We start from the raw sequence: 12,891 nt of genomic DNA, 5'->3' as shown, positions 1-12,891 counted from the left end.
TTTTACCTTCATTTTACAAACGTATTTTTTTCCCACTGGATATAGAATTCAAACTTGAATTGTGTTTGTTTTAGCATTTTACTTATTTATTTTTGGCCACTCTAAGGATCTTGGTTCCCTGACTAGAGATTGAACCCAGGCCCTCAGCAATGAAAGCTCTGCATCCTAACCATGGGACCAAGCAATTCCATTTAGAACTGTCCCTCCACATTCTACTGACTTCCATTGTTTCTGATGAGAAACAACTGTAATTCTCATTGCTGTTGCCTCAAATGTTATATGACCTTTATTCTTTGGCTGCTTTTAATATTTGTGTGTCTGGTTTTTAACAGTTTGACTACAACCGTACATAGTTGTAGAGGTAGGGGATTGGATGAGGAAGAAGAGCACATAGTCTATTCAATAATATTGATGATGCTTTAGTTCTTAGGTTGGATTGTGGATTTATAGATGTTCATTTTTATTATGCTTCATAATTTACATATGTTACATATTCTCTGGTATGTTACACAGTGAAACACAAAATCATATGTAATTTAAATTTTAAGAATGATTGAATGGTGACAAAATAGAGACACCAGCTTCTTCCATAGATTTGGCTAGGAATATGGATCGGAAGTATAGAGTAGTGGGTGGAGTAGCAGCTGAGATGGGAAGTTTGGTTTTTGTTTTTATGAGAAAGGCTACAGTTTTTTCTGAGTGCCAAGTACAGTGACCAGTAGAGAAAGAGAGAAGAGGAAGATGCTGGAGTGGGAAAGAGAATAAAGAAACTACGCCCTGGGTTGTAGAGATTGCATGAGATCCAGAGCATGTGTGGGTTAGCCTTCTGAGAAGTAGAAAACTCACCCTGCAGCATCCAGGCAGGCAAAGAAGGCGGGTACTAAAGCAGATGGGACTAGATGTGGTAATGGAGTTTCCCATTTGATAAAAGCTTCTGTTTTCTTGTCTTCTGTTTTTGGTTAGGTTTCAGGCACAGTCAACAGCTCAAAGTGAGAGGTAGGCAGGGGAGGGCCGGAGCCTTGTCCTGTATCCCCAGCTTGAGGATTCCATCTATTTTGCCTCTTCCTAAGGCCCTGACTTCCCTGGTGGCTCAGATGGTAAAGCGTCTGCCTGCAATGCGGAAGAGCTGAGTTTAGTCCCTGGGTCGAGAAGATCCTCTGGAAAAGGAAATGGCAACCCACTCCAGTACTCTTGCCTGGAAAATCCCATGGACAGAGGAGCCTGGTAGGCTATAGTCCATGGGGTCGCAAACAGTCAGACATGACTGAGCGACTTCACTTAAGGCCCTAAAGGCTCAAGAGGAGCCTTTGAGAGGCTGGACTCTTCTCAAGCAGTGTCCTGGGACAGCTATACAGTAGCTCACCTGGCTTCACAAGATCTAAGGGAAGGCCCAGTCCTTCTTCCACACTCAAACAGTGCACCTGAAGCCAGGAACTTAACTTCCCAGACAGTCTCCACTTCCAGCATTTGTGAGACTGGTGTTTTCCCTCTGTCCCCCACAGTGTAGTGGATACAGGACTCTGTGTGACCTTTGTCAGATCTTCTGATCTTTCTGAGTCGGTGTCATCTGTCAGATGGGGTTATAAGGCCTGAAAGCCTGATTGTACTGAACAGAACCAGGTGTCACACAGAGAGTGTAGGGGGAGTTCTCAGCCCTCCTTCCTCATGACTGTTTGATCTTCTGGCTTTCACCTCTTCAAGAAGCAAAAGAGGGAGAAGGATGGAGGGTCTGGCAGGAACACTCCACAGCCATCCAGTGGCACATTTGAAATTATTGGGTTGGCAAAAAAAGTTTGTTTGGGTTTTTCCATAACGTGCAGAAAAAAATCCAAACAAACCTTTTCGCCTACCCGATACTTAGGAATCAGTCAGGTTCTGCTATTTCTGCTTTCTCTTCCTTCTTTGTGATAAAGTAACTCTTCACCAGGACAGCTCCCTGGTTTTGTTTATAGTTACATCTGATTCTGTTTGCTTTGTTGCCAGGGGCAAATTAATTTTATCAAATTCCCTAAAAAGGAGGTAGAGGGTGCAACAGCATTAGTGTATGTATTGTTTTCCCCAGGCTTACGTCTTCTGCTCTTGCAAATGTTTCTTTGGGAAAGTCTCAGCCACTTCAGTTATTACAGTTTGACTCTCGAACCCTTACTTTCAGCCTAGACTTCTCTGCCATGCTGTAGACACATGTGGGTCCAGCAGCATCCTGAAGTCTTTTAGTTGATGTTACAAACAGTTTGGCACATCCAGAACTTGAGCCTGTTACCTTCCTTTGCACACCTGCCCCTACTACGTGCATCCCTTATCTCAGTAGATGCGACCACCATCCTGTAGTTACCCTGCCGGAGTATATGTGTCATCTTCCCTTCCTCCTCCCCTCCTCCTACTCTACCCCCCACACCTACAGCCGTCTATCACCGAGGCCTGTTAATTCTGTCCCCTAAATATTGTTGAATCCACTCCTCACCATTCCATTATCTCGTCCCAGTCATCTCCTCCACAGCTGTTTCTAACCAGTCTACTCATTCCCACTCCCTCCCACTGCTGTGCCTCTCCAAACTGCATCTCCACCAGCCTTGCCCGCTGTAATGGACTTTTACCACACTCTACTCCAGAGGATGGAGGGATTCTTCAAGGTTGTCAAAAAAAAAAACTTCCATATTCCTAAACCAGTTATTCAGTCTGAGTGCCCAGCTTATTTGACCTGTCAGCAGCATAGGACACACTTGGCCTCTCTCCTGTGAACAGTTGTTTCCCTGTTTAAACAGGCATCAGTGCTTCTCGGTTCTTCTCCTCCCTTGCTGGCAGCTCCTGCTCAGCCGCCTTTGCTGGTTTTCCTCATTTCTTCTACTTCCTCATTCTTCTACCCGTGAATACACGGGTGACCCAGGATGTGGTCTTATACTTCTCTATTTGCACTTACTTTCTAGATGACCTTGTCTGATCTCAAGGCTTTGAATCCCATTTATACATTGAAGACTCACAATGACCATCTTAGCCCAGACCTATCCTTTGACTCTAGGTTCGTATGTCTGGCTGCCTATGTAGCATCTCAACTTGGATATCTAATAGGTATCTGAAATTCAGCATAACCAAAACTCAGTGCCAGAGTATTCCTGAAATCTGTTCTTCAGTCTTTTCCATCTCAGTTAATAGTATTCTTTTTCTGGTTTAGTTGTTCCTGCCAAGACCCGTGGAATCCTCCCTGATGCCTTGATTTCTAATCCACCAGGAAATTCTGGCTGCTCTGCCTTTAAATTCAGATCTAGCTACTGCTGACACTCCCAGCATTACTTTGTCTAAACTGCCATCATCTCCCATCTAGGAGCCTCCTAACTTGCCTTTCTGCTCCTGCCCTTGCCCCTTGCAACCCACTCCCCATACAGTTTCCTGTTAAGTTTTTAAGATGTTAAGTAAATCATGAGTCATGTGACTCCTCCACTCAGAACCCTCCAGTAACTTAACCATTGATGACTAGGAGAGCCCAAAGTGACCGGAGGACAGGCAGGCCAGGGAGTAGGAAAGTAGTTAGGGCCTCAAACTTGAAATGTACATCTTTCAGCAAATTGCAAAGTCCTGAACTCTGTACACAAGTAGAGAAGGAGCCGTGGCCCCTTCCTCACCCCCACGCTTCCACACACACCCACACCCGCCAAAGCTTACAGTTCCCCAGGGGATTTATCTGTATATGTTAAGTTCTACCAACTCCATCAAGTTCATTTGTCTAGTGTAGAAATGCTGGACCTGGTGCCATGGACCCTGTCTTCAGGGAGGGCACAGTTCCTTGAGAGGCACTGGCCACCAAACTACTCAACTAACTTTCTCAAATGCCATTTAGCCTATATTAGTACTTACCAAAACAAAGAGAATGAGTACAGGGAAAGGCTGACAGAGCCATGTGGGGCGGCATGAGTAGACGTCAGCAGAGATGAAGGAAAGGCTTTGCAGGCTGTGGATATAGAGAAAAGAAACCTCTCAGAGAATCAACAGAATGTGGTAACTGGGAGGTACAAACAATATGTGCTAGAGAAGAGGCCAGAGATGGGGCAAGATCAGCCTGGGTCGAAGCAGTCAGAAGAGAAAAAGAGAAAAGCAAGAGTCAAGCTGTCATCTGAGTCCCTGGAATAACCGCAGGCCTGGGGCCAGGTGCTATTGATCATGAGGGGTCCTGTAGGAGGCGGAAGTCAAGACCAGGCATGAGTGTCCCCTTGAAAGCCTTCAGTTGCCCAGCCCTCTCCCACCCTAGAGGTTTCAGACATCACAGGGATCAAGGTTCTCCAGGCCAGCTGGGGAGCTGGGAGCACACCTGGTTTCTTTCCTGGCTCTGCTGCTGGCCTTCTGAGGTGCCATACACACTCTGGGGAGGCAATATGGACCTAGTTTGTAGCTGTACCTCCCTCAAAGACTCCCACACAGTTTTGTTTAGCGGTTAAGTGCATGGCCTCCAAATAAGACAGCCTAAGTTCAGAACTCAGCTTTGCCACTTTCTAGCGGTGTCACCCAGCACAAGTTACCTAACTTTTCTGTGCTTCAGTGCCTTTATCTGAAAAGTGGGTGTAATAGTACCTGCCTCCTAGAGCTTGTGTAGCATTAACTGAATAAGATGTTAAGTGCTTAGAACAGTTTTTAGCACATGACATATTAATGTTAACTATTTTTGTTTTTAATCATCATTATTATTGAGACAACTTCCCCTCTTATGCTGTTACATTTTGGGAGAACTAGTAAGAAAGATACAGAGAGATAGGGACCTCAGCAGAAGATTAGCACCAGGGGCAGGAAGACAGGATGCTAGACCCCACAGGGCAGCTCCAGAAGGATGGAGGGCAATGGTCAGAGCCCTGGCAATTAATTGTGTGTCCAGTTCAGACCCTGAGCAGAGGTCAGCACAACCCACCGCCCCTACCTCAGGGTGACAGAACCCTAGCCTCAGAAGTCTGTGGCCTGCTTACCTCTGAGTCCTGAGGCAGCTTCTTTTCTCCCAGGAGCTCAAATAAGTTTTCTGTCCTTTGGTTTCCCTTCCGCAGCCCAAAGCCATTTAAGAGAAACACAGTCTTGGTGGAGGAACCCAGCCTACCACAAGATCACCAGACTGGATGGTTGGAGTCCAGGGGAACTTCCTGGCTGACCTGCCCCTCTTGGGGCAAGAAGCCTGACCTGTTGCCTCCCTATTTCAGCTACCGAGTCCCTAGCCCTCTGCAGAGCCCTCAGAGGAGACCCAAAGGTCAAAGCGTTTCTGATTAAGGCCACACAAAGCTTTAGGGAGGAGAAGAGCTCTCTGGCCAAGGGTGTACAGAAGTCAGGGGACACAGCCACGATTGGCTGGTGGCCCACCTGGCCCACATGCAGTCAGCAGGTACCTAGAGGGAGAGGGCCTGCAGGGCCACAAACAGGTGTTCGGCTCAAGTTGCCTGAGCAGCTCTGAGGCCAAAGTCTTCCGGGAGTGTCGCTTTACTCTTTCCTGCCCAGGAACCAGGACTTTTGAGCCCTCTCCCTGGCAGTGCATGGGTTCAGAAGGCTGAGGCGTCTTGATCTAGTCCAGCTTCCTCATTGTGCAGATTAGGAGACTGAGGCCTGGGCTGAGGGGTAACCCAGGGCCTGTGGAATAGGTCTGTTTTCAGGGAAGCCTTCTAGGAGGAGGGGAGGGAGGCATCAGGGCCTGAGGAAAGGTGGGAGTGTGTAGGTAGTGAGAGCCACATGACCAGAGCTCTGCGGCAGGGTTACAGGGGCCCTTGGAGTACGGAGCCCCGCCATGCCGCAGCCAGGCTCCGTGGTCAGATTTAGGATTTGCCTGTCAGGGCTGGGCCCCCGGCCTGCGCATCTTGTCCTCACTTACCCCCTGCTCTGAGTTGCAGCTGCTGAGTCTGCTACTTCCTGCAGCACAAGGAAGTCCTAGTCTCAGGCTTCAGAGGGGACTCTGGGCGCCACCCCAGGGGAGGCAGCCAGCCAAGGGGGTGAAAGGTGAACAGGCGGCGGCGGTGCTGAGCCTCACTCAACTCTGTCAGCAGTGCTGTCCAAGCCAGAACCAGGCGCTGTTTACTTGCAGTTTTCAGCTCTAGAAAGTTTTACTTCCGGCTCCTGAGTCATTGTTTATGTCATATAAGGGATCTGTTCTGGAATAAAAAGCAACTTCAGCCCCGTTGCCAGGCCCAGGAGCTCGCTGGTGGGGGGCAGTAGGAGGGGAGCGTGGCCAGTGCTGGGCTTGCCTTGGGGGGTGCCGCACCCACTCGCACTGCACCTTAAGTGCAATCTGAGAGCAGCAAGTCTTTGTTCTGCTCTCCGCTCTGGTGCCACTTAGCCCTTCCCTTGAGAGGATGGCATATCAGACCCGAGCCTTGGTCATGTCTGAATTGTATTTCAGTTTCACAGTAGACGTGGGGCAAGGAAGGGGAGTTCTCAGCTCCACTTGGTAATGAAGGTACCAGGACCCAGAGAGAGAGAGTTTTGGCCTCAAGCAAGTGAGGGAGTTGAACTGGGCCACAGCCCAGTGTTCCTCCCACTCCACCCCACCACCTCCCCTCTGAGAAGGTCCAGGGACACCCTGAAGCAGGGGTAAATGGGGGCACCTGCACCCACCACCTTCCAGGGAACATGTGGCCTATTTAGGGACATCCATCTGGGGACTGGATGGAGGGAACCCAGAACACAGGGGCTTCGATCAGATCACATTTCAGACCAAAGAAGAGGGCTAGAGCGTTCTGAGAAGACATTGCATCACAGGGAGGTGGCCAAACAGGAAGCCACGGTCCGAGAGAAGTCCCTGGGTTACAGGGCAGCTCCTCTTGTATTATCTGCTCATCTTGATCTGTTCTCAGATGAGGAAACCAAGGCCCAGAGAAGAAGTGACTTGCCCAAAGCCACTTGGCTAAGAAGTGATAGAGCCAGGACTAGAACCAGCTCCCTGGCCAAGGTCGGAGAGCCCCAGCTCCTCACTTTGAGGAGCTCCAGGAGGCCCCATGTTTTCCTGCCACCACTGTTCCTTACTTGTTCCCTGATGCTTTATTTTCTCCCAGTGGAGTTCTGCCTTTGACACTGAAACTCCTTTGAGACATCAGTCTCAAACAATAGACTGAAAGGCCTATCCATGTTCATGACCTGGGTGCCCAGAAAAGAGCAGGTCTCCATATTTGGAAGTGGAAGAAGTTAATGGCAGACCTGCGTAGATTGGATGGGGCAGTCAGACCCCTGATGTACTGCTAGGCTTAACACACAGATCACTAGGAAGTCCAAGAGGAATATGGTCAGTTGCTCCCCAGACATTCAGGAACTGTAGCCCCCTCTCTCTTGGCATGTCTTCTGCTCTCCATTTCTGCAGTCAGCCAGGCCCATCCTCACTGTTTTCCCAGCAAAGACATTCCACACCTTTGCTCAAGTCTCCATCTAGAACATCCTTCTCATAGGCTTTGTTCAGATTCCACCTTCATGTTGTTTTAAGTCCCTCTTCTGGAAAGGACCCTTGTGGGGACTTCACCCCCCATATGACATCCTCAGTCTGATGATCCTGCTTCAGTGTTGGCTCCTCCTGCCTCCCCAGGAAGGCTGAGACTCCTCAAAGCACAGGCCATAGTGACAATTTCCCAGTGCCCCCAGAGCTCCAGCGAGGAATAGTTGTATATGTAGGGTTGCCCTATTCTGGGCAGCTTCAGTTATCTGGGGAGGAGACAGCCTCTTGCGGCAAATATCTCATTCATTTTTTCATTCATTCCAGAACCGGTGATGGCTCAAGCTGGAGGGGAGACAGATGCTGACGTACCCCACAACCACAGAGATGACGCTTGGAGCCTGGGAGCTTGCCCAGCCCCTCCAACGTTGTATGTCCTGGGGTAGCAGCCCTGATGAAGAAGGAAACTTTACTGTTAGGACAATTTTAGACCCTTTGGAGGTCAACATAAGCCAAATGCTGCTGACCTTCCACAGCTCTGCCCAGCCCAGGACACAGAGCCAAGCCCCGCCCTGTCCGTCCCTGGGTCTGGGCCTTGCAGATAAGCGCCCCCGCCCCTGCAGGTTGCTGGGCCCGGGTGTGGGTATGGGAAGTTGCCTGTGGCTGGCTCACAGATGTGGGCCCAGCTAGCACGTATAGGCCCCGCTCGTGCTGCTCCCTCCAGTGGCATGACCTCACCCCACCCCATCTGTGCTGAAACCCTGTGTGTCTCGGATACCACGTCTGTGTGAAGCTGCCCTGTCCTTCCCACTGTCATGAATTTCTCTCTGTGCTCCCAGGCTCTGAGCTTCATCTCTGTGGTTGTGGGGTACGTCAGCATCTGACTCCCCTCCAGTTTGAGCCATCACTGGTTCTGGAATGAATGAATGAATGAATGAGATATTTGTCGCAAGAGGCAGTCTCCTCCCCAGTTAACTGAAGCTTTTGGTCACCATGGCTTGACGCATTCACTGGTCTGGCAGCTCTCAAGCTCCCATCTCAGGCCTGTCCCAGTGGGAGGGACAGCATCAGACTCCGGCCATGCCCTGCAGGAGCACTCAGTCTGGAGGGAGAGGGCCTCAGGCAGTGGCTGAGTAGCTGGCCTCCCTGTCCTGAGGCATTAGAGGGTGCAGGTACCATCAGCACAGGATGGGTTTCCTTCTTCCCCTTTTAGCCTCGGCCTGTCTGGGAGATTGGGAGCAGTACACTCTCACCTCTGCTGAGCATGCCCCGCCCCGCGCTCCGTTCTGCTCTCAGTTCTCCAGCAGAGAACCTACCTGTGGCCTCTCGGTGCTGAGAGCTTGTCAGGGTGTATGCCCTCCCTTGGCATTTAGAATCCCAGATTGGTGGAGACCCTCAGGGTTGCCTGACTTCCATTCCCCCTATCATCTCCAGGCTGCTATTTTAATTCTTGGAATAGTTCTCTGTCTTGCCAGCTCAACTCTGAGCTGTGGAGGTCAAGAACAGTTGGTCTCTCTCTTCCTCTCACCGTAGACAAGGTGGTGAAATGAAGGAAAGAAGGGCTCACTCAGTATTACTGATCCCAGAAGCAACTGGAGCTGGGCCTCAGTTTCCCATTAGCAGAACTACTAAGGAGTAGGGAAGTAGTCTCCACCTCTAGGATCTCCACCAAGCTGGTTCTTGGTGCCTAGGGAGTGGTACAGTGTGCTTCCAGCATGTGGGGACAGGGAGGAGATACCCATCCACGGGACAGACTGCACACTGTGAAGTCAGCCAAGTTCACCTGCCTCTTCCTCTGCCAGGCCTCCACCTCCGCCCGAGGGCCTTGCTCTCCGCCACCAGCCTGGGGTGGCTTTCTTATATCCTTCAAGCTCCTTCAGGGCAGGAACCCAGCACAGAAATAAAGGATTGATTAAACAAATGGATGAGGCATAAAAGAATCCAAAGAACCATGATGCCATAACCCAAAAGCACTCACCTTAAAGGAGGAATTAATGGGACTTCCCTGGTGATCCAGTGGCTAAGACTGTGCTCCAGTGCAGGGGGCCCAGGTTCGATCCCTGGTCGGGGAACTAGATCCCACATGCTGCAACTAAAAAAAAAAAAAAAATCCTGCATGCTGCAACAAAGCAGACTGAAGATCCACATGCCCCAACTAAGACCCAGCGTAGCTGAATAAATAAATAAATATTAAAGGTGAGGGGATTAGTGATAGCCATCAGCCCAAGACAGGGAAATGTTTGGTAGCAGGGCTGTGGGTATGTGCTTCATGGCACCTGGCAGGTCACACACAGGACACCCACATTTCAGAGGATGAATGACTTGTCTAGACTCATGCAGCGAGAGACAACCCCTCCTCCTCCAGAGGCACAGAGGAGTCTGAGCAGCAGTGAACATCTTAGCTCTGCTACTCTGGGGGGGTGTGTGTATCCTGAGTTTAGTTCACCTGAACTGTCATTTCCTCATCCATCCATGCACCACATACCAGCCTGCAGAGTCGAGGTGAGGGTTAAACACACGCAGGTGTGTGAGTGCCTTGTCAGTCAGTCAGCTCTGTACCAGCATCAGCCGAAGGAGCAAGAGACGAGGGGAGTCAGAGTTGTGCTGTGTGCGCAGTGCTCACCCCGCTGACCTCTTCCTCTCCAGGACAGGAGCACGGCCACCAGAGGGTCCCTGTCCCAAAGGCCTTGTCGCCCCAGACCCAGCTCGCTGCCACCCACCCTGCCTGAGGAAGAAACTCGCAGGATTGCACGGATATTTTCTTCCCAATTCTCCCAGAAGGACTAAGACAGCCCAAAAGACTGAGGGAAGGATGACCCGCCCACTCATCCTCAGCCTTGTCCCGCTTCCTTCAGGGCTGTGAGAGCCCTGAGACCACCACCAGCCTAGTTCCTGGACACCAGTCATCCCAGACTAGAGGAGCATCCCAAACCGGGGCTGTGTCCACCTGCCAGGACTTCCGCTTCCTCCAATGGTGAGACAAAGGCAGGACACAGTGGATTCCAGTGCCCAGGTGGCCCACCATCTTTTGACCAGGGGACCCAAGTAGGCATCCTTCAGCTGGGAAACTCCTCCCAGTGTCCTCAACAGAGCCTGCTGCTGACACGAGCCTACCCTCTGCCTGAATATGATGGGCCCTTTTGCCTTAAGGGTTGGGGAAGGTGGGTGGAGAGTTTGGGCATCGGGCATAGCCAGGGAAATCCTAGGACCACTTCCAGTTTATTTGCTTGGGAATAAGGGTATTTTATAGGTAAAATTTTTATGCTATGTTGAATTAATCAGTAGGAAAGGAGGGGGAAATTACCTCCTTCAAACTTTTTATCTGATTGTCTGAAATTCTAACCATGCTTTTAACTTATTGTTTTTACCCAGCTCTGAAGGTCATTGTTCCTGCCTGTGTTTGAATAAAATAATACTGGTATTTCTGTTCTGTGCAGAAGTGTTTACCGGGTTGGCCTCTGGAGTGTTAGGAATTTGTTTGTGCTCTAACAGCCAGAGAGAAAGCTTGACAACCATACCGGCCCTTGGAGAAGCTCAACTGGAACCAGGGGGCCAGGCTCACCACGAGACCTCTGACTCTCCCAAAGATTAGGTTGGTCCAGATTGGGGTGACACCTAGTATTTCTTCTGCTGGTTCCTCAAGTCTGTCAGCCAAGTAAAGGGGTCTCATGCCACAGGCTTGCTTGAATCCCCCGTCTCTCTGGGATGAGTACATAGCTCTGGCGTAGACTGTCAGACTCCACACATTTGAGCAGCTACTACAGACAGGGCCTGTGTGGAGAGGATTAGAAAGGGGCAGAGGGGAGGGGAGAGGAGGGAACAACATGGAGAGCCCTGCTTTCCACCCTCAAGCACAGGTCATCTCAATCTTCAGAGCAACTCTACAACCTACATACTATGGTTCGCATCTTATAATTAATCTGAATAAGCTGAGAATAGTATTCACAGCTCAACAGACTACATGACTTGCCTCTGTTCATGTACCTAGGAAGTAAGTCACCACATGAGACACCTCCAGACACATCAGAAGGCTTCTGTGCCCAGGGTACAGTCAGTTAAGGGTTGTGAATTCAGGGAGTTTGGGGAGGTTGCCGGGGGGGAAACCATGTGGACTGGAACAGTCAGAGAAGGCTTCCTTGAAGTCCGGGGGTAAGCCAGCAGGGCATTTGGGGCCACATGCAGCAGCGGGGAAGAGCAGAGAGCGGCCTGGTTCTGCTGCTTCCTGATAGGTGCCCTCAGGCCTGACTACGCCTCTGTCTGAGCCTCTGTCACCTCCTCTGTAAAGCAAGATAACAAGCCCAGCTTCAGTGGGTCGCTGCGAAACTTAAATGAGATGACATTTGTGAAAGTGCTTCGCCTGCACTTGGCCCTTGGTGGAAGCTCAGGAAATGTCAGCCCCACCCACTCCTCCCCCACTGACCAGAGCAAGTCAGTAGACAGGCGAGTTCACCACTAACTGTGAGACCGGCAGGCCGGGCCCCAGAGGGGACCCAGAGGAAACACAGGCTGCCTTCCTCATCAGTCAAGGGCCCTCAGACCAGCGTATCCCCTTCATCTGTTCATCTGGGCCCCTAACCTTCAGGCTACCAGCTCACCCTCTCCCCAGCATCTCCCTCTCAGCTCACCAGCTGCCTTGAAGATTTCAAGGCCCAGGTCTCCACCTGCCTTGAAGCCACAGAGAAGCTACAGAGGGGCCATCAGAAGTCCAGGCCTGAGAGGTTTAACCTCAGGTGAAGAACATTCCTAAATCCTGCTCCAACTCCTGTAAATAACTCAATGGGGTCAAGTTAGGATAAGGACTCCTGCTCAGGCCAAGGGCAGCCTCCAGTAACACAGAGGCACCCTGGGGGTCTGAGCCCCCCTCCACTCTTACAGAGTCTTTACCAGCATCTTCTCCCCAGAAAGTGGCTGTCTTCCCCAACACCAGCTCAGAAGCACCCTGCCGAGCGTGCAGCACAGGGTGCGGGCACAAGGTGCAGGCTTGTTCCCACCACAGCCGAGAGAACCAGCCGGTGTCTCCCCACTTCCCTCTGCGCACCTGCTCCCCACCACAGAGCCCTGAAAAGGGGTGCTTCTGATCTCCCAGAGGCTGGTTGATTTCAACCCATAGCAGCCAACTTGGAACTTCTAGCACAGGCTGGATTCTGGGGAAACAGAGCCAAAGCAGACAGGGCTCACCCTGCCTCAGCACCCAGGCCCACGTGAGCTCAGCTGCCCACAGTTTGGGTTTCTCCAGGGCCCACTGCCCCTATTTACCCCTCCACACCTCCTGGCTGCAAGTCCCCCACCACCTCCAGACTGCCATTCTCAGGTGGAGCCAAAAACCTCCTTCCAGAGCCCTCCCCACCTCAGCGACCCAAGCAGCCGCTCCCCTTATAGGACTAACCCAGCTGCCTGTTCTGTTGACAGGGCAGGGCCTGGCCCGAGGAGGAGGACCTTGGTACTTGAGTATTTGGACCCGTAACCACTTGTACTGTGGCCACAACGCTGCGCCCAAGTCTAGAAGTGGCCTCTGT

General features: G+C 51.1%; 1 protein-coding gene across 3 annotated transcripts in view; it reads left to right on the top strand.

The window, feature by feature from the left end:
• Positions 1-10,796, top strand: part of C2CD3 (C2 domain containing 3 centriole elongation regulator) — a 118,716-nt gene extending 107,920 nt beyond the window's left edge. For 2 of the 3 annotated variants that reach the window (XM_043906927.1, XM_043906934.1), the window contains exon 33: positions 10,022-10,796. In XM_043906927.1, the coding sequence (XP_043762862.1) occupies positions 10,022-10,162 (141 nt within the window). In that variant the 3' untranslated portion in view covers positions 10,163-10,796. Of the gene's footprint in view, positions 1-7,702 lie in introns of all 3 variants that reach the window. The other variant, XM_043906939.1, reaches the window with a different exon arrangement.
• The last annotated feature ends 2,095 nt before the right edge of the window (positions 10,797-12,891 follow it).

The sequence above is a fragment of the Cervus elaphus genome, chromosome 1 (assembly GCF_910594005.1).
Source record: "Cervus elaphus chromosome 1, mCerEla1.1, whole genome shotgun sequence".
Lineage (NCBI taxonomy): Eukaryota > Metazoa > Chordata > Mammalia > Artiodactyla > Cervidae > Cervus > Cervus elaphus.
Note: the sequence above shows the minus strand (reverse complement) of the source record. Positions and strands in the feature narration are given on the sequence as shown.